The following is a 27,970-nucleotide window of genomic DNA, read 5'->3' on the forward strand; positions in this document are numbered from 1 at the left end:
TTTTTTTTGTTGTTGTTGTTGTCGTGATTATCATGTTTTGCCATCGCCAAGCTGGATGACTCGGCACCTACTACTCGTTTACCGTGTCTGCGTACCTATTCTTTGCTCAAGCCGAATACGCTCTCTACGAGGTACGTTCTTGGCACGGCACAAAAGGTTACCAAGAACTACAAATGCCATCGTACGTCACTCCCCTCGAAATGCTAAGAAAGACTGTAATAAGCAGTTCGAATTATCACGGCTGTAATCTTTTACGTTTTTCCTTTTTCCCGGGAATCGAAGGGGAAGCTTATCAGCGCCAACAACCGGGAGATGAGGGACATGGGGCGGCAGCCTGCCAGCCAGCCAGCCCTGTTTCCTTGCAGGAAGAAACTCAGGCTGTGTTGGGTTTACTGGGAGGGCTTGTGCAGACATGCCTCTGAAATGTTGGATGGGACGCTGGGGGTCACATCCATCATCGGTGAGCCGTGTTGTTGGGACCAATGCAGCTGAGATCTAGATCCCCTTCTACGGAGTATCTTACAAAAAGAAATTTTCTATCATGTTTGTTTTTCCGTTTTTGCTTCCACGCCCGGGGATGGATGGAGCTTGTCGGGATTCCCTGGCTTGGGAAGCTACTTATCTAGTTGCGAGATCAATTAGACAACACCTGAAAAAGAAAAAATAAAGGAATCCAATGGTAAGACAAAGGGAAAAGCAAAAAGAACAGCGGTAGTAGTAGTAGTGAAAATTTTCCTTCCTAGTGCCGCGATCTCAGCTAAAGTAGTCAAAGGGCGATGCCGGGCGGGTTCAAACAAGTTCGAGAATCGTGTTAGTCTTTGCAGCTATCAAATCTTTTTCAGACCAATTTGCCCTGCGCCTCCCCGACTACTACTAGTACTACTAGTACTACTCCTAGATAGCTGGTAGGAAGTCGCGGAATCCGACATACCGGACAGTAGCACTGCCTGTGCCCTTTTTTTGTGCCCTTGCTCACATTTCTCCTCTGGCTTGTGATCTTCTTTTGTCTTCTTTCTGCGGGACTGGACTAGGTCGGGGATGTTGTGGTGAGGATGATGTACGAGTAAGATCCATGATCCCTGAAGACAGCTTCACAGGGTCTTCCTATGAGGTACCTTGTCAGATTTCATGGGCTGGAGAGGGTCTGGACTCGGTTGTAGGATTCCAATGATTTGGTAACGGGATATGTATTTGTAGCCTGTTGTATATTGACGAGGGCGAGGCTACTGATGCTTGCGCCGAAGTCGGCCTGAGGATCGGATTTACATGGGATGGGGTGAGACGTCGTTGGACTGAGAAGGAGGCGCTTTGCGCGTAGAATCACGATTCGGAAAACCAGGGAGTGAGACATAAGGCGGTGAATGGTACCAGTAGTAGTACTCTTTTATTAGAAAAAAAAAAAAAAGATGTGAACTTCATGATAGTACTAGAAGTAGTAGCTCTTGCTAGTATCAGCTGAAGGAATCGGCTAGGCCGACGGAAGAGACGGGAGGGAATAGGGCTGGCTGAGTGCCGGCTGCACCGCGTTTGGGTTTCCCTTGTTTGAACGGTCAAAGGGGGGGAGGGGGGTTGCTTAACGCATGGAGTACGGGGCAGAAGAGGTCCCTCAATAAATGTCAAGACCGTGGCCATTGCCATCTACAATGGGCGGCTTTCGTAGCAACTGCTTTGCTATTCAGGCGGAGCGAGCGTTGCGTTATTCCATGTTCCTGCTCTTCCAGTATAGGTCCACATATTCACCGCAGAGAAAGGGTTTGAGAAGTAGCAGCGATAGGACAGTCAGCTGGGTCATACTTTGCACATCTTGCTTCAACAGTGTCATCACAGACGAGTTATTACGCGTACAATATTAGTTAGTAGATTGTCATGAGGCAGAGGTAGATGATGGATTGGGATTGAAGAAGATTTGCTACCTACACAATATATAAGAGACTTAAGCAAACAACCACCCATCCAAAACTTTGGACGAACAAGTCCGCCATCTCCTTGACATTTAGCAAATATACTACCGTGTCAATCTTTAAACTCTCAGTTCGCGATACCGTCGGTAAGCTGTTCGCTCGACATGCCAGGGTTTCGTCGAGTATTGTGTATAATGTTGCAACCGGTGTCCATGACACTCAAGAAAACATAAGGTACCTACCTAGTATGGGGATGTAGTTGCTCTGCTCTATGCGGTACTTCTTCACCACGTCCACCGCGGTTCCACCTCCATCGGATCGAAATCGAGGATCTACGATTCAGCTCTGCGGTCATTTTTACCCACAAAGATCGACCTCGTCAAACAAAGCAATGATTTTCTTTCGACAGTCCATGATAACATCACTATGAGGCAAGTTGCTCAAACACGCCAGATGCTGAGGTGCAAAACGTAACTCGGGATTCATCGCGGGGGAAGTCGACAAGAGGCTTCCGCCGAACAACGAGCGCAGCGTTGCAGTATCTGGAAGAGAGCGTCAACGGCAGCTGCTGAGCCGGTGACTGGACCTTTCAAAGATGCCGACTGCGGCCGCCAATCATGAGAACATCCAATCTCACGTCTTATTGAGTAGGAGCACTAGATGAAATTGATTCGGACTCTGCACAGTTTACCTGCGGCAGGGCATCAAAGAGACAATTGCAGCGATGACTTCAAGACAATAATACGAGCACAGGTACCGAGCACCATTGAGCAAGGTTAGTCAGCCGTCGTGGCTAGTAGTGGCTGAAGCTCTCGAAAATCGGCAATCGTGGCGCTTCCCCAGCTCTCTGTGGCTGGTGACTCTAGCTGCTACTGTTGTTTGTGTTGCTGTGCCACGGATTTTTCTGTTCGCTCCAGAATTTCGTATCGAACCTCCCGGGCCTCTGCATCTCGCCCATCCGCCCAATCTCTGGCCCTCGCGTCGCGCCTTCACTGGCTCTCGCCTTTCACCCCGAAACCTCAGGCAGCTATCCTTTCTCATCCTCACTCTCTCTTCCGCCTTTGTTCGTCGCCATGGCGCCGCTCATCCTCCACAACGTCCCCGACGATGAATGCTACGTCGGCGAGGACGGCGTCAAGCGACCATATGCCATGATCTATCCGTAAGCATCCCCCATCTGCCATCTCATTCTTCAATCTCTCTCTTCTCTGGATCATCACTTCTGACCAGTCATCTCCTCCCAGACACGAAGGCACAACCCGGACACGGCGCAGCGTCGCGGAGACGGGCTCCTTCGGCAAGTCAACAAGACGGTCTCGCTCTAAAACAGGGACTCCGGCTCGTGGCCGAGAGAATCCAACCCTCGCCGCCGCGGACAAGCTCTTCTACGACTGGGTCTCCAAAGCCAACGCGAACCCGGCCTCCGGCTCCAACCAGCGCAAGGCCGGCACCGCCTCGGGCGCGCAGGAGGACGCCGTCCCGCCGCGCGCCGCCGTCAAGTCGTCCCCCGTCGAGCTCATCCTGAGGGGCTACCGCTCGGCGACGCAGCAGTACGCCGCCATCGCCCACTACGAATCCCTCGCCGGCCTCATCCTCGAAGACTACCCGCGAGAACCCCCCTCCACCCAGCGGCGGTACAAGTCGGAGCTGCGCGATCCCGCCTTTACGCGCCGCCGAAACCTCACCCCCGAGGAGCGCGCCCTGGTCAACCGCGCCGACGGCGGCGAGCACTGGGTCAAGGTGACGTTTGCCAGCGCCGAGGCCGGCAACGCCGCCCTGTACGCCAGCCCGCAGAGGATACTGGGGCACCTCGTGTACGCGGAGCCGTACCGCGGCGTCACGGCCCCCGTCAAGGACGAGGCCTGCCCGGACATTGAGCAGCTCGACGAGGGGCGGTCAAAGAGCGTGCCGAGCTTTGCGCCGCCGAGCTTGGGCCCCGCGAAGCGCAAGTCCGTGTCGGGCCTCCCCACGACGTTTAGCAGCCGTCTTCTCGACCTCTCTCCGGCCGAGTCCAGGGAGTCCAGCCAGACGATGAACTCGGCCACCCTGACGACCAACTCTCACGGCTCCAGCGCCACCATCACTGACCCCATCCCCTTCCCGCTGACGACGACGACGACGACGACGACGACGACGACGACGACGACGACGACGACCGGCTTCGAGCCGTTGGAGCTCGACCAGGAAGACAGCATCTTCTGCCGACGCATCCCCACGGCGCGGAAAGCCCGCCTGCTCCCCGCCGAGCAGGCCCTCCTGCCGCAGCAGTCGGTCATGCAGCGCATCCTCAACGCGTTGCCCGTCATAAAGTGGTTCTCCGGCAGCATGATTGGCAACGAGGTGCCGAGGACGGAGACGGGCGAGTTTGACTGGGGCCGCGCCAGTCTTTACTGGAAGATTATCTGGTGGCTTGACGCGACGTTTAGTCTGTTCAAGGGGGACGTGTATAGCGTTGATAAAGATGATTGAAAGGGATGAGATGCGAGGATGGAGCGGCGGGCTGAATTATCATGTGCAGCGTCTTTAATCTTTCCCTTTCTCTGTTCCTTTTCTTTTTTCCCCCGGTTTTTTTATCATTCGAGGTTCGAAGTTGGAAACAATTCCTTTATGCGAATGAAAAGGGGTCCGAGCGGAAAGGACGAAGCAAGTCTTCCAAATCAGCCTTCTGTGGAGACGTGAAGAGAAACACAACAGCGCAAAAAGGGGGAAGAAAAGTGAGAGGCAGAGGAAAAGACCTCGCAACCTTAAAGCATCAGAGGGTAGGTATTCCAATCATGACAACTCTTGTAGGCGTTCTTGTTTGTTTTTTACTGGGCGGAATGAAAGGGATACGCATGTATGTAAAGATGAATACCTCTTTTTTTTATACCTCCCGTTTTTCTTCTCTTCTATGGGGTTTCGTGGTGTTTCTGTAAATGAGAGTTTTTCCTTGGTTTGGTCCAGTCATACAATTATATCGTTGACTTTTTTTGGGGGTTTTGTTTTCATAACTTTCGTGCAAAGGCGCCATCACTTTTGGAGTATGTATATCTAAGTGCCAGTCCTTCAGACAGAGAGAGCCCTCTAGATATGCAAGATGAAAGAGGAAGAGAGAGAGAGAGAGAGAAACAGTGTAACACAAATGGAGAGATTCTTTTTTGGGCCGCCCTTCCAGGAATGCACGCTCTTTCATATCAAAGAATGGAGAGAAAAGGAGAAAGTAGGTTGGGACACAATTTTTGTCAAAATCATTTCGTAAAAGCCATTCAATCATATCGATGGCCGAGAAAACCAACACCAAGCCATGCCAGAGACACAAAGAAATAGAGGAGAAAAAGAGACCAGAAAGAGGAAACGATATACACAAAAGGAGAAAGTAAAAAGGAAAGGAAAGGTGAGGCGTCTACCTCCCAAGTGCATGCCCCTACGTCGCCTCAGGAGAGAGCTCCAAGTCGTTCATCGGATTGAGCGAGTCTCTGTCGTCAAAGGGCGAGTTAAACGTCAGCGGTCTCCCTCTTTCCCCTTCTTCGTCATCGTCATGCCTCTCTTGGTCGTCGTGATCTCTGTCAAGTTCTCTGGCGCGGTCTGCTCCGCGGTCTGCTTCGTGGTCTCCCCATCCTCCATGTGCTTGCTGCTCTCCCCATCCTTCATGTGCTTCGAGCTCTTCATGCTCTTCGCGTGCTTTATGCTCTTCATGCTCTTCGAGAGCTCCATGTTCTTCATGTCCTTCATGTTCTCCTGCTTCGCCATGCTGAGACTCCCTCTCATTCGGCTCCCCGCTGTTGTCATCAGAGGGAGTGTGATCCCTCGTCTCCCCAAGCGTCTCTTCATCTCCGTGCTGATGACCAGCTTCATCTCCGTCACCGTCTTCTTCCCTAATGCCCTCGCGCGTTACGGGCGGGAACAGGTCGTCTTGTGGATTGGGAGACGCCGGACCTATCAACAAGTCAAACGTTACGTCTGTGGGCGCCCGCCGAATCGGCTGCGGAGAAAAGGGGCGCGCGTTTCGCGGCTTGTTGAAGTCGGCCGAGAAGACGCTCTCCGAGTCGCCCCCGCTTGGTTTGGGGTCTGAAGCCATGGCGGTGAGCGACTGATAGCGGTCACCGTCCATCATCAGGCTCTCGCTTCGTTGTTCAGACGTCGTGTCCGCGAGGATGCTCTTGGGCGGCAGGATAGAGAAGAGCTTAACTCCCTCGCCGCCGCTTGCGCCAGCGCCATGAGCGCCATCGTCCTCAATGGCAAACAAGTCCTGGCCCTTTTCCAGGACATCGTCCAGACCACCGCCACTCCAGCCTTTCCTAGCCAAGCTTTCGAATATGTCCACTTCGGCTCGCACAAGGCTGCAGCTCGCCTCGACGATGCGAGCGCTCGTCTCCTGGCTTTCCCTCAACAGCGTCCTCGCATGGTCGGCATGCAGGCTTGTCAGGCCGTCGAGCTTATAAGTCAACTCGACGAGATGGGCCCGGAACCGCGCCACGTCCCTGCGCCTCTGCTTATGCAACTTCAGGCCTTCCTTCTCCAGGCGCTTAACCTCTCTGCTCTGGGCCTTGATGTTGTGCTGGTACGTCTCCTCTTCCTCGCTGATGACGGTCTGCCACTTGTCGAGCTCGTGTAGCAGGGGCACTTCGAAAGAGCGGTAGACCGTCTCCGAGAGAATCTGCTGGTGGTTGGCAATCAGATGATGCACGCCCGAAGCCGACATGAGCGTATCAGCCGTGCATTGGCCCTTGGTCGTGAAGCTCGCCGTCATGTTGGCGGCCCCAGCAGGGCCAATCGGCTCCGACCGCGCCTCCTTCAGCCTCGCACATGCTTCCAACGCCGAGCCAAACGTCGAGGCAGCCGTGGACAGGGCAGCGAGGGCAACCCGGTAGGCCTTGGCCGACGTCAAGAGCTCCGCATACGCCTCCTGTGACCGCTCGAGGTCTGCGTTTGTTATGACAGCATGCGACGGGCGCGGAGGAGGCGGTAAGGGCAGGTTATACTGGGACAGCGGGAGAGCAGTCGACGCGAGAGAATAGACGGGAGACTCAGGCATGGGAGGCAGTTGGGAGGGCGTCGGGCTGGATGGTCGAGTGGCACTGGGAGTCGCCATGCCGTCAGGATGAGAAGAAATTCAAGGTGATGGAATGAGCAAGCAGATGATGCAGCGATCGATGCTCGTGATGGCAGAAGATGAAGTCGGGATGATGGAGGGCGGGCTTCGCTGCCTTGATGATAAGAGCAGAGCAGAGCAGAGCTAGACGCAAATACCGCTGTGGTGGTGAGAGCAGCCGCAGCCAGGCAGAGAGACGCTTGAGACGGACGGTGATGCAGACTCGACAGGCGCTGGACTGGGAGACAAGACGGCCAGGTCGCTGCACATGGCAGACTGCAATGCCGTGCCCGTGCTTGTACGAGAAGAACAGCAGTTATGGGTTGGATCAAGTTGAGGTTCGAGGCGGTTATCCAGCGTTAGGTATCAGTGACCTGCACATGGCCCCCCCACAGGGCGGTAAGACGGAACGATGGAGGGGTTCAACGTTCCGGGCAAAAACAGAAACAGCGCCGGCCTTCCAGCGACCCCCGGAAGAGCCCTCTGGAGCCCTCTGGAGCCTCCACTGCAGCGGCCCCCCTATAGCGTGATCGGTTCGCTGTGGCCATCCATAAGCCGCCACGCATGACGCCTGACGTCAATGCAGATGGTGGAATTGACGAGGCAGAGGGCACAAGAAGGCACAAGAAGGCCGTCGTCGCGCCCTTATCGCGGCGTGTGATGCGGGAAGCCTGGGAGATGCATTGCAGGAGTATCATTTCTCATCGGGTACATGTACGAAGTAAGTAGGGGGGGGTGACGTGGTTCTTTGGGCAGTTCAAGCCACAATTGAAGCTGCCGGCTGTTGGCTGGTTCAGTGTTGCTGGCGAGCGTCGTACGTGTAAGGTATGTATATGTACGCTGAGCCTTCGAGTTTTCAGGATCCTGTCGAGGCCAGGCTCTGATACGGAAATACGGAGTAGAAGAGCAGCACTGGAGTTGCAGCATGCATTATCTACCTACCTTATGTACTACAGACCGCGGAGCACAGAACGGGCATGGACCAGTGCGTTGTTAGTCAATGCATGGAATACAGCAGATACTTGATGATCCATCAAGTGGGACAGATGCCCTCGTTTCTTGCATTGGCCCAAACCAACTCCCAGGCGGTTCCCACTCAACCACACTTCAACCTCCAACTCAGCTGCGGCACGGCATCGAATACGAAAGCACGCACATGCATGCATCGACTGCCTCTGTCCCAACAGTTGCAAGACAAGACACAGCACTAACAGCAAGTCGTGTCCCCATCTTCCAGCATCCAGCTAGGACAGCTGCTCATCGATAAAGGCCTCGACATCGTCCAGCTCGTCCTCGCAAGTCGCATGACCCAGTCCGCTGCCCACCACCAAGGTGTAAACCAACAGTTAGCATGACCCGGGACCATTCTCAGCACCACAAGATGCTAGACTATCAGGGTTCAGCAACACTCACGGATATACATCCCACGAGATGGTGAATCCCATCGCCGTCAGCGCATCCCGGCTCTTCTTCGCCAGCGCCAGCGTAACTATCCTGTCTTCCACGCCGTGGCCCAAAAAAATGGGCGTCTCCTTGTTCGCATTCTCCTCGGGAACATACTCCTTGAAGGTGTCGACTAACGGGAGCCACGCCGAGAGCAGCACGATGCCGGCAAGGGTCTTGGGGTACGTCAGGCCGGCGAGAACAGCCGTCGCGCCGCCCTGCGAGAAGCCGGCGAGCAAGATGCGCTCTGCTGGTGTTCCCGCGCTGATTTCGTCCGTGATGAGGCTCTGGATGTAGTCTCTGCTGGCGAAGATGCCGGCTACGTCCTCGTCGGTTTGGAGGGCCTCTGGTGAACCATTATAGACTTTCTGTAGCACTGACACATTAACATTACAGAATCTTAGAATGACATTGATTGGGTTCGTCAAGAAGACGGGGACTTACAATGTCAAACCATGCAGGCATAGACACTCCCGCTTTCTACATGCCACATCAGCCCCCTCGACTCATGTTCTGCCGGCGAACACAGAGCAGACTTACCGCTGTGAAAGGAATCACCGGCGCATACGGGAGCACAAACTTGACATGGTCGACTTGGCCGTTGCCCCTCCAATGCTCGATTGGCCCGAATAGGATCTCTGGGGTGTCACCGAGACCGTGGAGGAAGATGATCGTTGCCGTGTGCTCGGCCAAGGCTTCAATGACGAGGGGGTCCGTTCGGAGAGCAACTGCTTTACCCTTGCCTGACATCATTGGCTATTCTAATAATAGCATTTGATAACAGAGATTGACTCGAACTCGCTGCTGCTTTTGCCGACTAAGTCAAGGGAAGTGACTATGCGGGCCATGGATGGGTGACACGGAACCACACGCGATATCGAGGCTGAGGGCGAGAGTCGATATCATCAACCTCGTGGAAAATCTCCGCTTCGCATGTTTGCCCCTGATTTATACCGAGTCTACGACGACAACTCATCGTTCTAATGCCTGAGACAGCCTTGCGTATGTTGCGTAACCACCGCCAGTCATACGGCGCCAAATAAATGCAGGGTAACCTCCTTGCAGACCGAGACGGAGGACGGCCTCCCGCATAACCCATATGTGTCTGTCTGCTCAACCTCTGTGAACGTGTCCTCCTTGCGTCTTTAGTGAGTCACCAAGCTCTCGATGCTGGCTGTTCTTCGAGCATGATTGCTTTACAATCCAAAGGACACATGCAACGTTGTTGAGTACTCGGTAATATGTAGCAAACCATTCTCACAAGAGAACAAAACCCATGAATACTCCAGCATGTTTGAATAGACTCTTCATCAACAGAAGTAATGTCATATTCGTCTTGGCCATCCAACCCGGCATGACAGTCATCAACATGAACCCTGCCTGAAGATCCATAGCTCTCAACTTGCATCACCCCATCCACCTCCTCCCAGGAACCCGCCAGGAACATGCCAATAGGCAGAGACAAATGTCCAGGGAAGCACATCACTTTCTGCACCCTCCAACCCAGAGATACACCACCCACAAGATCACAAGCCATGCCTCACGCTTTTTCAACAGCATCACCATATCCCAAACCAATCAATTAAACATGCTATTGGCATCCCACTCATTCCCGAATCAAGAGATAAGAAAAAAAAAAAGGAAGATCAAAAAATATACACAGCGATCATCCTATCGCTAGCCCTTCTCCCGTTCCGTCGTAAAAGCCCCGGTGCTTTCCCTCCAAATGAAACGCCACAGAATAGACATTTATGCAGAGCCGACGAGGAGGCCGTTGAGGGGGATGTGTACTGCCACGGCGCGTCTCGAGTTAGCTAAACAGTTGATCTCCTCTAACGGATATTGCTGGGCTGTGGGAGAGATTGGGGGAAAACGTACTCAGCTTGACGATGAATCCGACTGCGCCCATGACACCGAAGCCGATGCCGACGGCCTGGCACAGCTTCAGGAACTCCTTCTGATCGGCTATAGTAAGGAAAAGGCAAATGCGCGTTAGCTCCAGCGACAATGATTCGAGCCGTACAAACAAGCGCCACGTTCGAAGAAAGAGGGAAGATGGGACGTACGCTTCTGGCAGCGGTTAATGAACTGCACGCCGTCCTTGAAGAACTCGCGGGGAACCTCGAGGATCTCCTCAACCTGGTCGGCCATTGTGATTGATTGTTGTAGGGAGGTTTGACGCAACAAGAGGACTTGTTCGAAGGTGCTGAATGCAGCAATTGGTGAGCGTCCGCGTGGATGTTTGGGGGGAGGAAGAGGGATGGTGTCGCAAATGGATTTACAAGAGAACAACGTGGGAGCTGGGCGTTTCTGGAGGAAATCCACAGTAAAATGCCACCTCGCCTCAATGGGCGTGGGGAACCGGGGGTTGCTGTTTGGCCGGGGTTCTGCCGAATGTAAGCTGGGAGCTCTGGGTATCGAGGCACCTTGAACACAATGCCTCTTCGTGTTATCGAGGGAGTGCCTGCATTGCAAGTGCACCAAACTGGTATTTAATGACTGAATCTCTCAAAACCGGAGAGGCTCTACAATGAGTATGGATTCAAATATGTGGATGTTATTCTTCCAAGGTATTCTCTAGTTAAATAGTCAAGATATGGTTGTTTCGGTTCATGCTTTACCATGAACACACCATCCCGAATAATTCAGTGAAAGTGCATACAGGTTTGAAGGAAACCACCGTGATCATGATTGACCCTATTAGAAACTCCATAATTGACTCCTTCATTGGAGACGTTGCCCATGTAAATGCTCAAAATCCAGTCCCTACATGCATACCATCTCCCATGTGAGACAAGATTGCCCAACCTCCAACCAAACACAAACGCCCTCGCAATATCATGTAAACACGAATCCAGACATCCCACAACGCCTCATTCAAATGACAAGACTGGCTTCTCCGCATTACTTGATCCTTGGCGCCGGCAATCACTCGCGCTTCACATCCTTGGGTCCGCAGCGCCATGAACACGCCCGATAAAGAAGAGGCGCCACCAACTCCTCGTCGGTGAATATCCTGGCTCGCGGGGGTCCATCAGCATCCCCAAAGGTGAAGGAGCATTTCAGCAGCTCCCGCCATTCAACCCATTCAAGAGGAGGCACCACGATCGTCTTTCGACAGGTCGAGCAAGTCAAGCCGCCCATGTCCTTCTGCGACGAGGTACGCTGCACCAGCTTCTGGAGGTGTGAGAGACCGTCTGGGATGAGCGAGTCGAGATCGCGAAGGTAGCTGCTACGATAGCAGCTCCGCAGCGCAAGCTCCGTCAGGCTGGGCACGGAGCTGGGCGTCGCCTCCCCCTTGCGCAAGCCAGGAGATTCCTGCGGAGAGACGGATACCGGACCGCCAGACTTTTCGTCGATGTAAACCGCGACGGGCACCCGTTCCTCTGACGGCTCCGGCGCGTCATCCATCGATGGAAGACGGAAGTCTGAGATAACTCTGCCATTGGAGTTGGAGACCTGCAGGGGGGATCGGCCGAGCCAATGGACCATGTAATCGCGCTTGTCGTGGTGCATGAAGAGCCATGAGCGGTTGTGGCTCTTCCCTCCGTTCTCCTCACTAACATCATCCGTTGTGCATGAATTAGGGCATTGTGGCCGCCACAAGGGATTGTAGGTAACGTTCAAGTCGCGAAGCTTACTCCCCGGCTCGACTAAATCCAGGAAGTCGGCAGGGAAATACCTGAGCTTGTTGTGGGAGAGGTTGAGTTCCGTCAAGTTGGTCAGCTTCGAAATGGCCGGGGGCAGTTCTGTCAGCCCATTTGAGCGAAGACTGAGCACCGTAAGGTGCGTAAGGTCGAAGAGAGAGCCGGGCAGTCGCGACAGCTTGTTCAGGGCCAGGAACACCTGCAAGTTTGGCGCCGGCGGTGCAAAGGCCACGTCCTTGGCCACAATGGGGATGGACGTGACCTGTCCGAGGCGGTTGACGATGTCGTCGGAGAGCTCTTCCAAGCCCACGCCCCAGAGATCAACCATCTCGTTGCCCCTGTCGATGCACTCCTGGATCTTCTGTCGCGCCACTATTTCAGGCTGCGACAGTCGAGGCACGGTCCGGGGTGCTATTTGGGGCAGCCTTGGCACGGCCGGGGCTTCCAATCCCTCGATCAAGTCTTCGCCATCCGTGGCGTCGCTGCCCAGGAAGATGCCGCTGTCCAGATCCCTTTTCAGGGAGCGTTTGTTCGGGACGGTGGAGACTGTGCCAGGTCCATCTTCAAAGCTGGAATCTACCGAGTCGAGACGCTGCTGGAACCACGAGCCGACGTAGCGCTTCTTCCGCCTCCCCTCGACATAGTTGTCGAGCCCCGGATCGTCATCGCTGGAAAAGACGGCCGGGTCGCTGGAATTGAACCTCAACGACTGTGGCGACACATGGCTGCGCTTGCGGGACTGAAAGGTGAAGGCAGGGAGGCGCGGCGACGACGGCGGTTCCTCAGACATCTCACCGACAACCTGGAGCACAGACGCGCCAAACAAACAGTCCAAAGGGCGCGGCGAGGTTGCAAATTCCAGCGCTCTCCCTCTCTTAATTCTTATTCTTTGACTTGTTCTGGAAGGACGCAATCCAACGACGTGACAGGGCGATGGAGACGCGCCCAACGCGTTGATCGGGGCCTTGGATGTAAATAACTTGCAGCTGGGGAGCGCTAGTATTACATATCAGATCGAATGCCCCACGCCGGCCTGGACCCCTTGTAGGGTCGCGTGCGGCTGACTGTACTTTGCGATGGCTCCAATACTGATTCTGGCAGATGCCTAGTAATATTGCTGTGTTCTCTCTGCGGTAATGCCGATTCTTTTGCTTTCTGGTGACGTCTCCATCTTCGTGTAAATAGCTCCCCTTTTGGTGGAAAGCTGGAATTGAGTTTGTCCATTTGTCTACTTCAGCATTACTGGTTGGAGCAAGGACCGGAGTGGCGTATAAGTGGTTGGCGCTCGTTAGCAATCGGGTTGCAAATCCCCACGCCATCACATTACGTCAGGCACGGTCCGTAGTATCATGGAGCTGTACGAGACAGCAATAGGGGGCATGCTACCAAGAACAGCCCAGGTCGTCATATTGGCCATTGACCTCAATTATCCACATGTCCCCGATCCAGCCTGTGAGACGACCTTGATGGTACGTTTGGGGTCGATTATATCATAGTAATTTGTGATGATGGTCAAAAACCAAGCCAGGCGTATATGATTTGATGCGAATAGTTTCAACCCCTGGCCGTGTGTAGATAGAGAACCACGAAAAGGCTCTATGATTCGGTGGCAGCAGGAAAAGTCACCGATAGCGGCTTCCACAAGCTAACGGGGTGTACATTGGTGAAGAGGGCCGGACTTGGGACCCTCTCGGCTCTCTCCGGCGAATCCCGTGTCTAGGAAATGAGCGCTGGGTGCGGTATGAGTTGCTGGTAGAAGTAGCTGAGCAAGATAGCTGCGGGCTACCATTCGCCGCCAGACGTCGACTTCGACCAAGGCCGACTCTCTATATATCCCTTGTTCAATCCCAATCGTCATCGTCATCGTCCTGCCCTCTGCCGATATTGCTCGACTTGATACTCTTGCCGGCTAGTCGCTCTTCTTCCGCATCCTCCGCTGCTCTCCTCCTCTTGACAACTCGCAGGTCAGAGTCGGGCACGGCGCCAACCTCAACCAGTAGGTCGTCAATGTGTCGCATGTTGGTTCGGGTGCCTCCTAGGGTCATGAGAGTCACAATCTGCTTGACAATATCCCCCTTGTTGTAGACTAAGATGGTAGGGCAGTTTCGGTCTGGGTAGTTCTCGATGGCCTGGTTCGCCCGAATCTCGCAGAACTTGATGTCGCCATACTCTTTGGCAGCTTGCCTCCAGAGCTCAGACAGGATCCTTGATTCCAGATTCCCCGCAGCGGACGTGAGGTTGACGAAGACGGGGCCGTTGTTGGAAGCTTCTGTGATTTCACGCTGATATTCTGGCTTGGATACGGGGTATACGGAGCCGTGGATGGACTTCTTTTGCAGATTGCTCAGCTCGGCCATGCGCTTCTGGCGATACTGTTCCAGAAAGGCATCATCCTCGTCGTCCTCGAGCTCGTCGAGCTCGTCCAGGTCTTTTCCCTCAAGTCGGTTTTCGTGTGCTAGTCTGCGGGCCTCAAGGAAGGCCTCTTCGATCATGGGAGTCGGACTAGGGGGCTTCTCGGGGATAACGCCATGCTTGCGCAGAATGTCATTCCTATGGAGGGGTTAGAGGCATTGCGCATCAAGCCAAGATCGCGGGGCAGCTTGCCATTCGGTATCCGCGTTGGGGTCGTCGATGGGAACCGCGATTCTTTGCTCTGAGGGCGCAGCCATGGTGGTGATTATTGTCGTGATGTGGTAGACAGAGGTTGAGTCGTCATACAGGCAAGAGGCTATGCTCAGGGACAAGGCCGAGGACAGAGGCGGACAGCTGCATGAACCAACGTACAAGTAGCTTCACCGGACCCTTGACAGCTGGCTTCGTGGGGGCCGCGCAAATCTCCAGGCAGACAAAATAATCGCTGACATCTTTTTTGGCTGCCTGCTGAGTACATAGAAAACGCCCACCTTGCTCATCTTCACCATCAGAGCGGCGCACAGAACCCCACATTTCTCCAGTCGCGGATTCACAGTTTCTAGCGCGATGGAGCTGCAGCAGCTCGGACCAATTGGCTAGGAGGCAAATTGCTGTCACGTGCAGGTGGGCAGTCGAACCCTATCACGCTATTCTTCTTCGGGCGGAAAATTTCCAGTGGCCAGCAACGAAGTCGCCCCCTCAGTGCACCGAACTTTTCCTCGCTTAACTCCCTCCTACTCTCCAGCTTGCGAGCCTTCAAATCCGTCGCCAGATTTCGTCAAGTACTCGACCCTCGCAAGACACTCCACGGCAAATTTTCATCGAGACAATCAGACAAAATGGTGAGCGACGATTCCAACGTTTTTTCGCCCTGGAAGGATGGATCGATGCGATGGGGGATTCCCGGAATGGCGGAGGAGGACTCGCCGCCCGATGAGGCCATCGAAGATTTTTTTCATCTTGGGCCAAGCGCTGGGGGGAGATTCGGATTGAGCAACATCGATGGCGGAACTGGAATAGGGGACACAAGGCGTACGCAGGGAAACAGAATTGCTGACCGATTTTTCATTAGGTGCTCGCTGTCGACCTTCTCAACCCTTCAGCCGCTTCTGAGGCTAAGAAGCACAAGCTCAAGGTACGAACCGAACCGATGTCATCGCGAAGAAAGACATGAGATTCTAACCTTTCGATCATTTGTCTAGACCCTTGTTCCCCAGCCCCGATCTTTCTTCATGGACGTCAAGTGCCCCGGCTGCTTCACCATCACCACCGTCTTCTCCCACGCCCAGACCGTCGTCATCTGCCAGGGATGCACCACCGTTCTGTGCCAGCCTACCGGTGGTAAGGCCAGACTCACCGAGGGCTGCTCTTTCCGGAGAAAGTAAACTGCCTGCTGGGCGGTTTTCTTTCCTTGGGTTCTCATGACTCTTATGGTTATACGGTGGTGATCCTCCTCGGATCTGCAAATCAACGCAACAATCGACGTGGGGGAATAGACAAATATACCTTGCGAAGATAATCAACCTCTTTGCAGATAGAAGATGGAACACCCAACACAGGGGCGTTTGGGGGTCCGGATATCTTGCATGGCACACATCATTCTTCTCGTTTTCCGTTTACGCGCCTGTACCACAGAGTCGTTTTCTTGAGGTCGGAACACAAAAAATAAAGCACTGCATGGGGTCTTGGGCTGGAGAAGCCTTCAAACGAGTGTCTAGATGGATCTGTGATGGACGGACTAGGCGCGATGACGTGGAACCGCTGTTTTGAGGATCGCTTCATACCCGGAGTGCAGTGGGTAGTGGAGGATAGCACTGTGCTTTTGCGAAATTCAAAGGTTTCCACGAACATTGCCGTCTTGTCGCACGCTGATTCGTGATGTGTTGCCGAAATGCCCATCTGTTGTTAATCTGCTGCCCAACTGTCACGATGGAGAGCTGAATGAGCCAGCCCCAACAAAGAAGGCACTCAATGAAGGCTTACATCTGTTCACTGGACTGTCATCTGTATCTCGCGGAGGAACCAGACTTATCATGGTCAATGAATTGAATTGCATTCATGTGAAATGTCACTGCATGGAAAGTCATCTTGTGATGCCTAGCTGGATCCTTGGTCGCGTGTGCTGTTGTGGCCTTCTTATATCATGCCGCCACTAGTCTGTTGTGATTGTACTATGGCGAATCAAGAACTGGAAAGAATGAGCTATTGAAATACAGCAATCTTCCCAATCTGAGAGCCTGTGGCCTTCAAACAGTTGCTAGAAATCTAATCGGACAGATGCAAGGCAGAATTGGCCGTCCAATCCCATGGCAGGCTTTATATTCCGTTCTGTATAACGACGCCTTACAAGTAGTCATCCGGTTGACAACGGCAATACCTTTGTACTACCAAGCTTTTCAATGCAAGAGATAGATACCTCGTCCCTCTTAAAGAATATGTGTCATTTAGATGCCATGCATGCATGGAAGGCTTGATCACAGGAGCACTGCCTAAGTACATGTTCAATTAGGCTTCGACAACCAAGATCCTGGCCGGTGTCACCTCCTGTGCGTCATACGGCTTCTAGAAGCCAACAGAAGAGTAGAATTTCCATGAAATATGATGCCTGAATTCCACTTGCGTCTGACCCCGTATTGCCCCCCCTACGTATACATACTCCGCAGGAATGCACAACGTAAGGCAACCAAGCTAATCAACAGCAGGGTTTCTCTCTTGAAACTGAAGTCATCACGCATCCAAGCTGACTCATCCCCCTCCCAGAAAACCACTTAACGCGAAACCGTCGCGCAAATGACGCGCCTCTGCCTCTTTCTCTCAGAAGCCCAGCAAACCTAAAAGAAAAGCCCCACGCCGATATTCTCCAAGGCTGTTAAGCCCCAATCTTCTCGTTACCCCAGCATCCCTCCCAACCTCTTCTCTCCTTTTTGCTCCAAAAATTCCCATCTCTTTACCTGCACGATCCGAGCCCACCAACCCCCTTGTCCCCTTTTTGCTTTCAATTGCGAATCAGAAAGCTCTCCACTCTTCGTCATTGCACATCGACGTATTTTTGTGCAACGCATTGCATAGCTCGGATCGCAAACGGAAGTTTGTTTATCTTCGTTCATCAAGCCGGAATTGGCCAATTTTAGCTTTCGGAGGCGAAAAACAAGAGGGAGCTCCCCCTCAACCAGCTCCTCAACTCGACACCCCAAAACCATCGCAAACCTCCCCATCCAATCCATTGCGCTTCCAACATTGAATCGCGTCAACCCTCTCAACAAACATTCTCTTCATCAAAAAAATAATTGCAGACAAACTCCTCAGTCCTGACTCACCTGCCACAACTACCCAACGCTCCCCACCATGTCAACCCCCCGCAACAAGCGCCAATTCGCCGGCGCATCAGCCGATCCCACCCAACGCCAAATCACATCCTTCTTCACCACGAGCGGTAATACCAGCAGCAGCAACAACAACAGCGCTCCCGAGCCCGCTCTGCGAGGACCCGTCCTGCCGGCCAACGTCCAGGCGAACCTCCTCAGCGTGGGCATGCGCGTGCGCAAGTCCGTCCCCGAAGGCTACAAGACGACGACGACCAAGTCCTCCGACATCCTCGTGTGGAACGACGCAAGGTCCGGCGGTGCGCCCGGCACCAAGACGGTAGCGACGAGGCCCGTCGGGGCGAAGGAACTGTTGCCGTTTTGCGGCATCAACAAAGTTGGTGGGATGGACACCCAGCCTGGACTCGGGTATGATGGGTACGATGAGGAAGATGTTCCTGCTTTGGATCAGGTTCCCGAGCTCAGCATGTCGCAAGAGAGCACAGACAGCGTCGCCGAGAGCAGCGGGCCTACTCGAAAGCGCTTCTTTGATGAGCAGGACGAAGATGTGTCCTTCTGGGATGGCGAGGGAGATGGCGCCGGCAACAACAACAGTAGGACCATTGCCGTTCCACACTCCCGGATGAAGAAGCCTTCTGCCACGCTCAAGGCCGTCGTCGATCAAGAGAACATGGTTCTGGATGATGATTTCGAAGACGCCAATTTCCTGGTCTACGATTCGGAAAAGTCCATGGACATGAGTGTCTAAGACAGATTGTTTCACAGGAGAGGAAAGGGAATCTTTGGCACCGGGGTGGTTGTCTTTGCATATGATTTTTTGAGCTTCGGCGCAGTGGCGTTTATTCAAGGTGCGGCTCAGTCAGCTGCTGTGACTCTCGAAATGGAGGTCTCGTGTTCTTGTTTTATCTGTTTATACTTTGGTCTGATCAAAGGGATGGTTTTGGAATCATTGTCATACTACTGGGTTGTATCATTGTCACAACTTCATGGGGGGCTTATACTCCCGTAGCTACCTTAGGTAGTATCATCTCAGGGCGGCAAGATATATCATCAAGCATGCCGACTAAATACAAGAATCTTACACGAATTGTCGACACGTTACATACCTACAAATGGCTCTCGGAAGTCGAGCAGGTCTCGCTGGCCATAGAACTCACCAGCCACCGTGAGGATCATGGTAAGCGTGGCTCTCATATTCATCCTCGCATCTCTCCGCTCCTCTTCCTTGCGCCGTTCGCTTTCGCTCTCGGCGAGCCTTGCCAATAGCCTCTGCTTGGCTTCCTCTAGAGACGTGGCTTCGTCCGGCTGCTCGGTTACCTCACCCTCGTCGGCGCTGGAATCAGAGGCCGTGTCCATAGCCACGTCCTCATCCTCGTCCTCGCTGCGATGCTGGGCCCCCAGGATCTCCCCCTCGTCAACGCCTTCAGCGCCTTTGTCATCTTCTCCAGCGGGTATCATAGTTTTTTCATCAAGGGCATCTGGAATGGGCGAAGATGAGTTTCTGCGGCGGCGTGCGACAGCTGGTGGGTCGGTCGTCGTGACCTTGGCTGCTGGAAGAGCGCCGATGTCGTCATCCCTTTCTTCCTCCCCTTCTTCGATAGTCTCTGCAACCACTTCTTCATCACTGCTGCTAGCATCAACATTGTCATTGACCCCAAACCCAGTATCCGCAAGCTGCTCTCGGAGAGCAGCCATTTCCGCCAGACTTCTCCCCAGCAGCACTGCGCGTCTGCCTAGGTCGCGAATCCAGCTGATCTCGGCGTGGTTGAGCTCCCCCATGGCCGGCAGCCTGGCCAGCAGTGCCCAGAGCCACTGGCTTGTTCTCGGAGGAATGCTGTATCCGCTTCGAAGGAACTTGCCGCTCATCATGACGCGTAAAATCTTCAGAACCGTGTCTTTGGACATGAGTGCGACTTGGACGGGATGGGGATCGGTTGTTTTCAGGAGGCGGGACCACAGCGTGATGGTAGAGCGCCCAAAGGACAAGGCCTCGGTGGCTCGAGAGCGTGATAGCCGGCGTACGGCACCGGCGGGAGGCTCCGTGTGAAGGATTTCGCGGAGGTGGTAGTACTGCTGCAGTATAGAGGCAAAGTACGCTTCGTCCACTGCCTTTTGGATGGCTTCAGGGTTCTCGTCATCAGGCACGCCATCCTGGTCGGCGCCGCTGCCTCTCCATCCGTCTGAAATGCCTATGTAGGCACCATCTTCGTAAAATCCGTTCGATTCAGGTGCGTCAAAGGCGTCGCTTGCTTGAAAGCCCTCCTTCATCTCGCCGTCTTCCTCCGACTCGTCTTCTTCTCTATCGAAGCCGGGAGGCAGCTGTGGGCCAATCTGGACTGGTGGTGCAACCAGGAGGTGTGGGATGGAATAAGCTTGCTGTCTGTAGTACTCACCATATCAGTAAATGCGGTCTGAGGATTCAAAAATTTGTTCAGCAGATGCAATCTCAGGCTGCAGAGGAGATGAGTATCTTACCTCACAGACATCAGATATGCCATGGCATCTGCGTCGTCCTCAAACTCCGATTCCTCGCCTTCTGGAATCGTCGTCGCATTCTCGCTGCTGGAAAAGACGTATTTCTGGCCCCAGGTGGGATCGATGCCCGAGTGCTGGTGCTGGCGCGTCTTGGAGTTGCTCGTCTTTGCGCGTTTCGTCTGCGGCTCTGGCGTATCGCCGTCTGTATCCTCGACTTCCCGTTTGGCAGACATGACGCCTACGCACACAGTAGGGTGTTGGGGCTCATTGGCGATGCTTTGGAGCAGTAGCGCGACCAGCTGCAGGAAAGAGAATGTATCCAAACGTGCTGTGCTATGGCCAAGGCGATGGTTCAGATGATGATGTACTGGAAAAAAAGTCCAGGCTGAGGAAGAAGGGCTGTGCTTGGAGCTGGAGGATTATAGTGGGATTTACAGTTAGTGCCTGGCACTAACGCGGGGAGCTTCCCGGGCAATTGGACCCCACCAACCCACCAAGAGATGCCGCGACTTTAGCATTTGACATGACATTCGCACTTCAACTTTTTCTGTCTCTGCGTGGACTCACCTACAACATCTCACGACGCCTTCATGGTTTGAAGCCAACAATGACGGCGGCTCTTGTTCGCCGTACGGCTCTCACTCATAATAGATGGACTGTGAGGCATAACCGCTCCATTGGCCAGTGGCCTCCACGGCGGTCACAGAGCACCTTCAACCACTTTGTGGCAAGCAGTTAGTTCTCCAGATTGGACACGCAGAGTTTCAACTTTGAACTGACAGACGTCAAACAGCCAAGCTCCAGCCAAGCTCTCCACCGCCGCAGCTAAAGTCCGATGCGAAGCCTTTTAGACTTGCCGTCAAGGACAACATCACCACGGAAGAGTTCCCGACGCAATGCGCCTCGGGCATCCTAGGCCAACATGCCTCTCCCTTCGAAGCCACGATTGTGCGCCAGCTCCGGGCACGCGGGGCATCTATAGTTGGAAAAACGAACATGGATGAGTTTGGCATGGGCTCGCACTCCACGCACTCCATTCACGGGCCGGTCCGAAATCCCTTGGCGGCCACCGGCGAGGATGTGTCCGCGGGAGGCAGCTCCGGAGGCAGTGCGGTGGCAGTTGCGGTTGGCGATGCAGATGTTGCGCTCGGCACGGATACGGGTGGCTCAGTCAGGCTGCCGGCTGCGTATACTGGCATTGTTGGGTACAAGCCCAGCTACGGCATGCTCTCGAGGTTCGGCGTTGTGCCGTACGCAAACTCATTGGACACTGTTGGCTTGCTTGCGCGAGACGTCGAGCTCATCCGGAAACTGGTGTTCGACACGGGGCTGTGCGAAGAACACGATCCCAACGATCCCACCTCCTTGAGTGTCGCGACCCGCCAACGCTGTTCCAAAGCGTCCTCTCCAAACATCTCGGACTTGTCCCAGCTTACCATTGGCATCCCCGTCGAATACAACATCGCCGAGCTGGACCCTTCCATACGTGAGGCTTGGATTGCTACGGCCTCAGCCTTAGAGTCACAAGGCGCTCGTGTAGTTCCGGTATCTCTTCCTTCAACAAAGGAAGCCCTCTGCGCATACTACATCCTCGCCCCGGCCGAGGCGTCCTCCAACTTGGCCAAATACGACGGAGTGCGATACGGCATTCGCGGGTCTGAAGGAGATGCCGCCGGAGAAACCCTCTACTCCGAAACTCGCGGCGCTGGCTTTGGTGCCGAAGTCAAGCGCCGTATCCTCCTGGGAACCTATAGCCTCAGCTCCGAAGCCATGGACAACTATTTTATCCAAGCGCAGAGGATACGCCGGCTCATCCAGCGGGACTTTGACAGAGTCTTCAAGCTGGATAACCCGCTCTACGAACCCAGGCAGTTTGACCTGAGCGAAATGTCTTCCGATACCGCTCTCGAAGATAAGCAAGGGCCTGTACAGGTTGATTTCTTGCTGTCGCCGACTGCGCCGACATACCCGCCCAAGCTGAGCGATATTCAGAAGCGCAGCAGCGTCGATGTGTACATGAACGACGTCCTTACTGTTCCGGCCAGTCTTGCTGGTCTGCCTGCCGTTAGTGTTCCGGTCAAGATTGACCAAGGCCACCAATTCCCTGCTGGACTCCAGTTGATTGCACAGTACTGGGACGATAGAAGATTGTTGGCGTTGGCAGACAAGGTGGTGAAGCTAATGGCGGCATGAATGCATCGCATTTGTATTATTTGAAAGGACTTGAACGGGCAAGTGTTGGCTGTTAGATTTGGCTTGTATTATATTGATGATAATCTCTTTTGGCCTGGCACCAGTGAGCTTCGCCATAGTAGATAGCCATGGGCTATTGGATTTGCTCTCCTTCTCATCCTTATTCTTTAACAGACGCAAACGAGGATGACCCGCATTCTTCGTCAGGGGGCTCCCAAGCCTGCTTGGCTCGGGAGGCTAGACAGACTGCTTGCTACTGCAACTTGGAGGCTTCTGCTCTTTGCAAACCGTCTCCAGCAGTGGCTTGAGGGTATATCTGGTCGTCTCTCAATAAGCGGCCTCATTCGCGGCTGGTGGCGATGATGTTGTGTAGCCCAGCATTGGAGACGATCTTGAATTGTCGTCCCGGTCGCAGTGCTTCGATCAGTTATTCCAGACTTGAGCAACGCAGTTCAAGGCGACCTGCTGCGACTCCTCCGCTCTTCGCCGCGGTCCATATCCACATCTCCCCTGTCCGAAACCTCGCCGGACTCTTCCCTCTCGCCATTCGCTTCGTCCCGATCATCATCCCCGTTTTGCTTTTCTCCCTTCTCCTCCTCCTCCTCCTCCTCCAGCAAATCCTCCAAGTCACCCAGCGGACTGACCCTCGGCTCCAAAATCTCCAGATCCTCCAACGTCTCCCTCTTGGGCATCTTCCACAGACTCGTCGCACACACCCTGTCCTTCGTGAGCAAGTCGTCCACAAACTCGTCCACAAACGTCAACGTCGTCCCCGTCCTCGCCTTCCTCCGCAACTTCCTCCTGTCCTCGAGAAAGGGCTCCAGCGTCAGGTACACGTCCTTGGCCTGCCTCGTGAGCCGGACGTAAAAGCACGCCAGCGCGCGCAGGTACTTGAAGTGCTCGCCGCCGTACGCGAGGTACTCGTGCAGGATCGCGTCGCTGGGGGCCAGCTCGAGGAGCTTGAAGGCGAGGCAGAGGAACGGGCTGGGCTTCTGGGAGGCGCCGTGGGTGCCGCCGATGAAGTTGACGTGCTCGACGACGCGGTCGACGATGTCGGCCTCGTTGAGGGCGAAGCACTGCTCCTTGTAGAAGTAGGAGTCGACGATGCGGTCCTTGACGGCCTTTTCCATGATGGTGGCGGGGTTCAGGCCGTTGGGGGCGAGGGCGGCGTTGGAGCCGCGCTCGTCGAGGAAGCGCCGCGCATCGGCTTGGACGGTGTCGGAGTTGTGCTTCGACATGGCTCGACGTTGGAAAGGGGTATTTTGATCGGAGGGAGAAATAGAGCAATTGGGGGGCACGATGACGTCGGAGGATGGTTGGATTGAAAGTTGTCGCAAGAATCGCGTTGGAAGTTCACGATTTGGCGGCGATAAGATTGTTGCCGGGTCAACGTTGATCAGCGCAACAACTGCAGATCTTCGGGCGTTGACGTCGTGTGAGATCCCGTCTTCTTGTGTTTCCAAACCCGTGTCTCGCAGCAAACAAGTCGAGCTTTTGTCTCGTACGAGTTACCGATATTGCTTGTTTTGTCTAGATTACACCAATTCTGAATATTATTATCTCTTATCATCTTTTTTTGCCGTTTTTTTTTTTTTTTTGCGATACCCTCAATTATGCGTCGTGTTCTCCTCACTTCGAGTCAGGTGTCCGTGCTGGCCACGGCCGCGATGAGTAAGGCTGCCTGCATCTTCCTCCCAAGCACGTAAAAATATTCCCAATGAATTGTTTGATCTGACTGCCAAATACACGTGTAACAGTCCTTCTCTGCACAAGCGCTCTTTTTCTGAGCGGCTACGCTATTCAGCAGCGCACGCTTCGGGAGCTGCGCGCTGCTATCCGGCCGCGCGAGTCCCCCAAGGCGCATCTACCCGAAGAGTTCAGGGGCGCGCTGACGGACATTGAAGAGAGCCAGCTGCTGGTGGTGGAAACGGAGGCCCAGCGGTGGTCGAGGGAGGCTCGCGGGCTGGTGCCGCCGCAGAGCCATGTTTCGGACGCGGAGATTCAGGTGGAAGACACATTGGTAGAGGGTGTTGAGTCCAAGCCCGAGCCCGAGCCGGAGCACAAGCAGCGGAAAGAGGAGGAGGAGGAGGAGCAGCAGCAGCAGCACAAGGTTGCCGTGCCCGGTGGAGAGCCGACGAAGGAGCAGCTGGCTATGCTGGACGCGATTCAGAAGAGCGTTGCCGACAAGTCGTGGGCTGTGGAGAATCCCGATCCTCTGTCGAAGAATAAGGCGCCTATTTCGAGGGCTGAGCGCCGCAAGATGATTAAGGAGGAGATTCAGAGGCTGGCTCAATCGGATAAGCCCGTCTACTACCAGAGGAGGTTGTGGTGAGTGGGTAGATTGGGAGATAGTAGGTTCATTGTGCTTGGTTGTCTTTGCCTGGGCTCGTGTTTTGCATTTGGGATATACTACATGGATGGCGATATAGAATTCTATGGCTGTTTCTGGAGGAACGGAGTACATACACGAATTTTGTACATGGGAACTGGATATATCATAGTTGTATTATGGCTTGGACATATATGCTGGGCTCTGCTGCTGATAGCTTGGCTCTATATCTGTATTGTACCCATGGGTTACATATCCAACATGAGACTGATTGACTTGGAAATATACGACTTCGTGGGGAGATTTGGGAGGAGTGGATGCGGCCTTAGAGGCAGCTGTGGCATCACTATGGGGCGCCTTGAATCAAGGACATGGTGAAGGATTTGGAGGGGCCTACTCATCCATCTTTTTCGACGGCTAAGTGTGTTCGCAAGTAGGCTGAAGGAGGCGTGCTGGGAGAAATGACGAGTGATGAGTGGCATATGAGTATCTTCTGAAGAATGGCATGTTACACAAGAAGCGTTGTATCATCTATTCCAATCATTAATCGTAAATCACATCTCATGATATCGTAGCAGCCGCCTGCTGCACCTCCAGCTCCCTCTTCTCATCATCAACCTTCCCCCGAGCCTCATCATCCCCCACAATCGTAACATCGTCCTCCACCTCGGCCGTCCCAAACCGCCAGGCAGTAACCTTCTTCTCAAACAGCACGTCCATCTCTCCATACGTCCGGCCCCTCGTCTCCGGGACCCGGAAGATGGCCCACACAGTCACCAGGAAGCTGATGCCGAACCAGACAAACGCCGTCTTGCCCTTGAGGTTCGCCTCGGTGGGGTTGATCAGGTACGGCTCGATGGTGTTGTCGACGATGTTGACAACGTTGTACACGACGCCCGCAATGGAGAGCGTCTTGGCCCGCACCCTCGTCGCCGAGACTTCAGAGGCAACGGCCCACGTCTGCGGCCCGATCGTCGCGGAGTACACAGCCAGCCAGACGAGCGCCAGGGCGGACTGCCCCCACTTGGCAGCGGAATTGTCGGAGGCGTAGGACAGGACGCCGATGAGGAGGAGGTCCAGCGTCAGGAACGAGTATCCGGAGAGCAGCACGGTGCGCCGGCCAAAGTGCGTCATGAGGACCCAGGAGACGCAGGTCGCCACGAAGGCGATGCCCATGTTGCCAAAGTTCATCTTGTAGGCGTCCGAGGCGGAGAGGCCGGCCTGCACGAAGAAGTAGGTCGCGTTGTACGCCAGCGGCTGCCCGATCAGGCTCTGGGACGCAAGCGTCAGGCAGGCGATTTCGGTGCGTCGCAGGTTGGCGCCGGTGAGACAGTCCCAGTAGCTCACGTCCGTCTTGAGCTTCTGCTCCAGCCGGTTCGTGTCGCGCATCATGAGGACCTTGTGCTGGATCTGCTCGTCGGTGAGCCCGCGGGAGAGTCGCTTCAGGGAGTGCGTCGCGTCTTCGATGCGGCCCTGTCGGATGAGCCACCACGGAGAATCGGGGGCGAGCCAGGCGAGGATGAAGAGAGGAACGGGCCACACCCACTCCACGGCAAAGGGGATCTTGTACGCCCACTTGGTGGTGTTGTTGACGAGCCCCTGCAGGATGCCGGCGACGATGAGCTGGCCAATGACCCAGCAGATGTTGATAAACGAAGTCATGTACCCCCTGAGCACAAGAGGACAAATCTCGGACGAATACACGGCCCCCATGATGGAGAAGACGCCCCAGATAGCCCCGAGGAGGCACTGCCCGGCGAGCAGCACGCTCGCGTTGGGCGCGAAGAAGGGGATGAAGATGAGGCCGGTCATGATGGTCAGGGCGACCATGGTGACCCTGCGGTGGCCGAAGCGCTCGGTGACGAAGCCGTTGATGACCATGCCGAGGACGCCGCCGCAGGAGCCCGCCGTGCTGAGGCCGACCTGCCAGGGGCCGGAGATGACCTTTGCGCCGAGGTCGGGGTGGTAGGTGCCGTATTTGTCGACAAAAGAGGGATAGGCCATGAGGCTGCCCATGAGGATTGTGTCGTAGCCCACCATGACTTGTTTTGTTGCACCTTGTTAGGAGGACATGTGCTGCTATTGAAAGTAGATGACATCTAATGGGGTTAGAACTTACCGATTGTGAAGGACATTGCGATTGCCCAGAAGATGGAGCTGGGATACCGCTTGAGGGCCTCGCGGACGGTGGTTGCGTGCTCGTCTCTGTTGGCGCTGGCGACGGCCGCGGTGATGGCCGCTGCCTCTGAAGTGGGAGGAATCGTCGCCTCCATGGTGGAAGCCTTTGCTGAGTGAGACTCGTACCGGGCTGAGTTTCGTTGTAAAGGTGAGGGCGAGAGGAAGAGGAAGAGGAAATGTGAGAGTGAAGCCGTGGAGAGACAGCCTCGACTGATTCAACTCCGTAGCCAGGCTGAGACTTCAATGTCTTATCCTGTCTCACAGGGAGCGGCTCGCAGTAGTAACCCCGACTCTGCTTTTAGTCTGTCCTTTCACGGGCATGACGAGACTCTTTTATTTCTTGTCCTGCTAAGAATCCAGCATTTTTCCTGTTGGATCTGGCCGAGGCCGTAGCTTATAAGAGTACATGTGCTATTGATTCCTCCCACAGCGGGTCCTCGTCGTCGGTTTACACTACATGTAGTATCTTGGTCACCTCTTGTAACTCCGGGGGCTTGCTGATAAATCCCGACCACAATCTTACGCATTCTCTTTGTATGACTACCTACCTTACCCAGCCCTGGCTCTTACACAGACACTTGATAAGAAATGGGAAATAGTATTGCAACATTCTGAGGTGGATACTCGAGAGTGTTTTTCCCCTACCGAAAAGAAAATCAGGACGATGTAACGGACATTGAAAGCAACAGGGCCGGATTTCACCAAGTCTTATAACGGATGGAAGAGTCCAGAACTTGAAGGAGTGCAAAAGTGTGGCCCATGCATGCAGCCAGATCTGGAGATGCTAGCGAGGAGGATCGGGGCTGAACAAGTGGAATCGGTCTTTACTAGATGTTACTGGATGATCGTGAGCAAGACGATCTGCCGTAGTGATGGTCTGAAGTTGTTATTTGCTGCTGTGAAGCCAATATCTTCAAGTAATGCCATCTCAACTCCCCTCTGTGTTACAGTGGTAGTATAAGCACTTACACGTACATCTGGCCGTTGTTGCTTTTAAT

At 54.3% G+C, this 27,970-nt stretch overlaps 13 protein-coding genes across 13 annotated transcripts; 5 read left to right on the forward strand and 8 right to left on the reverse strand.

The window, feature by feature from the left end:
• Positions 1–2,974: 2,974 nt before the first annotated feature.
• Positions 2,975–4,370, forward strand: BBK36DRAFT_1170375 (hypothetical protein; the record flags this gene model as incomplete). Its single annotated transcript, XM_024895435.1, has 2 exons — positions 2,975–3,063; positions 3,146–4,370. 2 exons carry the CDS (start codon positions 2,975–2,977, stop codon positions 4,368–4,370), a joined length of 1,314 nt encoding a protein of 437 aa, XP_024748011.1.
• A 1,011-nt stretch (positions 4,371–5,381) lies between these two features.
• On the reverse strand, positions 5,382–6,972 carry BBK36DRAFT_1177151 (hypothetical protein; the record flags this gene model as incomplete). The annotated part of the gene is made up of 2 exons (XM_024896046.1): positions 5,382–5,631; positions 5,786–6,972. The coding sequence occupies 2 exons, from the start codon at positions 6,970–6,972 to the stop codon at positions 5,382–5,384; spliced, it is 1,437 nt and encodes a 478-aa protein (XP_024748012.1).
• Positions 6,973–8,216: 1,244 nt separating this feature from the next.
• On the reverse strand, positions 8,217–9,165 carry BBK36DRAFT_1160855 (Phospholipase/carboxylesterase; the record flags this gene model as incomplete). Its single annotated transcript, XM_024894324.1, has 4 exons — positions 8,217–8,289; positions 8,386–8,783; positions 8,860–8,895; positions 8,956–9,165. The coding sequence occupies 4 exons, from the start codon at positions 9,163–9,165 to the stop codon at positions 8,217–8,219; spliced, it is 717 nt and encodes a 238-aa protein (XP_024748013.1).
• Positions 9,166–10,164: 999 nt separating this feature from the next.
• Positions 10,165–10,566, reverse strand: BBK36DRAFT_1122772 (protein translocase SEC6; the record flags this gene model as incomplete). Its single annotated transcript, XM_024890976.1, has 3 exons — positions 10,165–10,205; positions 10,294–10,380; positions 10,482–10,566. 3 exons carry the CDS (start codon positions 10,564–10,566, stop codon positions 10,165–10,167), a joined length of 213 nt encoding a protein of 70 aa, XP_024748014.1.
• Positions 10,567–11,343: 777 nt separating this feature from the next.
• Positions 11,344–12,852, reverse strand: BBK36DRAFT_1170379 (hypothetical protein; the record flags this gene model as incomplete). The annotated part of the gene is made up of 2 exons (XM_024895436.1): positions 11,344–12,751; positions 12,782–12,852. 2 exons carry the CDS (start codon positions 12,850–12,852, stop codon positions 11,344–11,346), a joined length of 1,479 nt encoding a protein of 492 aa, XP_024748015.1.
• A 1,051-nt stretch (positions 12,853–13,903) lies between these two features.
• On the reverse strand, positions 13,904–14,731 carry BBK36DRAFT_1170380 (phosducin; the record flags this gene model as incomplete). Its single annotated transcript, XM_024895437.1, has 2 exons — positions 13,904–14,612; positions 14,667–14,731. 2 exons carry the CDS (start codon positions 14,729–14,731, stop codon positions 13,904–13,906), a joined length of 774 nt encoding a protein of 257 aa, XP_024748016.1.
• Positions 14,732–15,313: 582 nt separating this feature from the next.
• BBK36DRAFT_1160859 (hypothetical protein) lies at positions 15,314–15,859 on the forward strand (the record flags this gene model as incomplete). The annotated part of the gene is made up of 3 exons (XM_024894325.1): positions 15,314–15,334; positions 15,547–15,609; positions 15,677–15,859. 3 exons carry the CDS (start codon positions 15,314–15,316, stop codon positions 15,857–15,859), a joined length of 267 nt encoding a protein of 88 aa, XP_024748017.1.
• Positions 15,860–17,819: 1,960 nt separating this feature from the next.
• On the forward strand, positions 17,820–18,545 carry BBK36DRAFT_1160860 (hypothetical protein; the record flags this gene model as incomplete). Its single annotated transcript, XM_024894326.1, has 1 exon — positions 17,820–18,545. The coding sequence occupies one exon, from the start codon at positions 17,820–17,822 to the stop codon at positions 18,543–18,545; it is 726 nt and encodes a 241-aa protein (XP_024748018.1).
• A 350-nt stretch (positions 18,546–18,895) lies between these two features.
• On the reverse strand, positions 18,896–20,505 carry BBK36DRAFT_1123490 (hypothetical protein; the record flags this gene model as incomplete). Its single annotated transcript, XM_024891060.1, has 2 exons — positions 18,896–20,177; positions 20,273–20,505. The coding sequence occupies 2 exons, from the start codon at positions 20,503–20,505 to the stop codon at positions 18,896–18,898; spliced, it is 1,515 nt and encodes a 504-aa protein (XP_024748019.1).
• Positions 20,506–20,879: 374 nt separating this feature from the next.
• On the forward strand, positions 20,880–22,545 carry BBK36DRAFT_1135886 (amidase; the record flags this gene model as incomplete). Its single annotated transcript, XM_024892794.1, has 3 exons — positions 20,880–21,006; positions 21,066–22,465; positions 22,523–22,545. 2 exons carry the CDS (start codon positions 20,880–20,882, stop codon positions 22,463–22,465), a joined length of 1,527 nt encoding a protein of 508 aa, XP_024748020.1. The 3' UTR covers positions 22,523–22,545.
• Positions 22,546–22,917: 372 nt separating this feature from the next.
• BBK36DRAFT_1123358 (PRP38-domain-containing protein) lies at positions 22,918–23,703 on the reverse strand (the record flags this gene model as incomplete). Its single annotated transcript, XM_024891042.1, has 1 exon — positions 22,918–23,703. One exon carries the CDS (start codon positions 23,701–23,703, stop codon positions 22,918–22,920), a length of 786 nt encoding a protein of 261 aa, XP_024748021.1.
• A 246-nt stretch (positions 23,704–23,949) lies between these two features.
• On the forward strand, positions 23,950–24,965 carry BBK36DRAFT_1135887 (hypothetical protein). The gene is given in 7 exon segments (XM_024892795.1): positions 23,950–23,971; positions 23,985–24,020; positions 24,078–24,136; positions 24,223–24,525; positions 24,547–24,800; positions 24,858–24,875; positions 24,914–24,965. The coding sequence occupies 3 exon segments, from the start codon at positions 24,079–24,081 to the stop codon at positions 24,795–24,797; spliced, it is 612 nt and encodes a 203-aa protein (XP_024748022.1). The 5' UTR covers positions 23,950–23,971; positions 23,985–24,020; position 24,078; the 3' UTR covers positions 24,798–24,800; positions 24,858–24,875; positions 24,914–24,965.
• Positions 24,966–25,286: 321 nt separating this feature from the next.
• Positions 25,287–27,498, reverse strand: BBK36DRAFT_1135888 (general substrate transporter). The gene is given in 6 exon segments (XM_024892796.1): positions 25,287–26,836; positions 26,914–27,075; positions 27,164–27,212; positions 27,336–27,369; positions 27,385–27,410; positions 27,465–27,498. 2 exon segments carry the CDS (start codon positions 27,065–27,067, stop codon positions 25,356–25,358), a joined length of 1,635 nt encoding a protein of 544 aa, XP_024748023.1. The 5' UTR covers positions 27,068–27,075; positions 27,164–27,212; positions 27,336–27,369; positions 27,385–27,410; positions 27,465–27,498; the 3' UTR covers positions 25,287–25,355.
• Positions 27,499–27,970: the final 472 nt, after the last annotated feature.

This window comes from Trichoderma citrinoviride (genome assembly GCF_003025115.1).
Source record: "Trichoderma citrinoviride strain TUCIM 6016 unplaced genomic scaffold BBK36scaffold_10, whole genome shotgun sequence".
NCBI classification, from domain to species: Eukaryota; Fungi; Ascomycota; class Sordariomycetes; order Hypocreales; family Hypocreaceae; genus Trichoderma; species Trichoderma citrinoviride.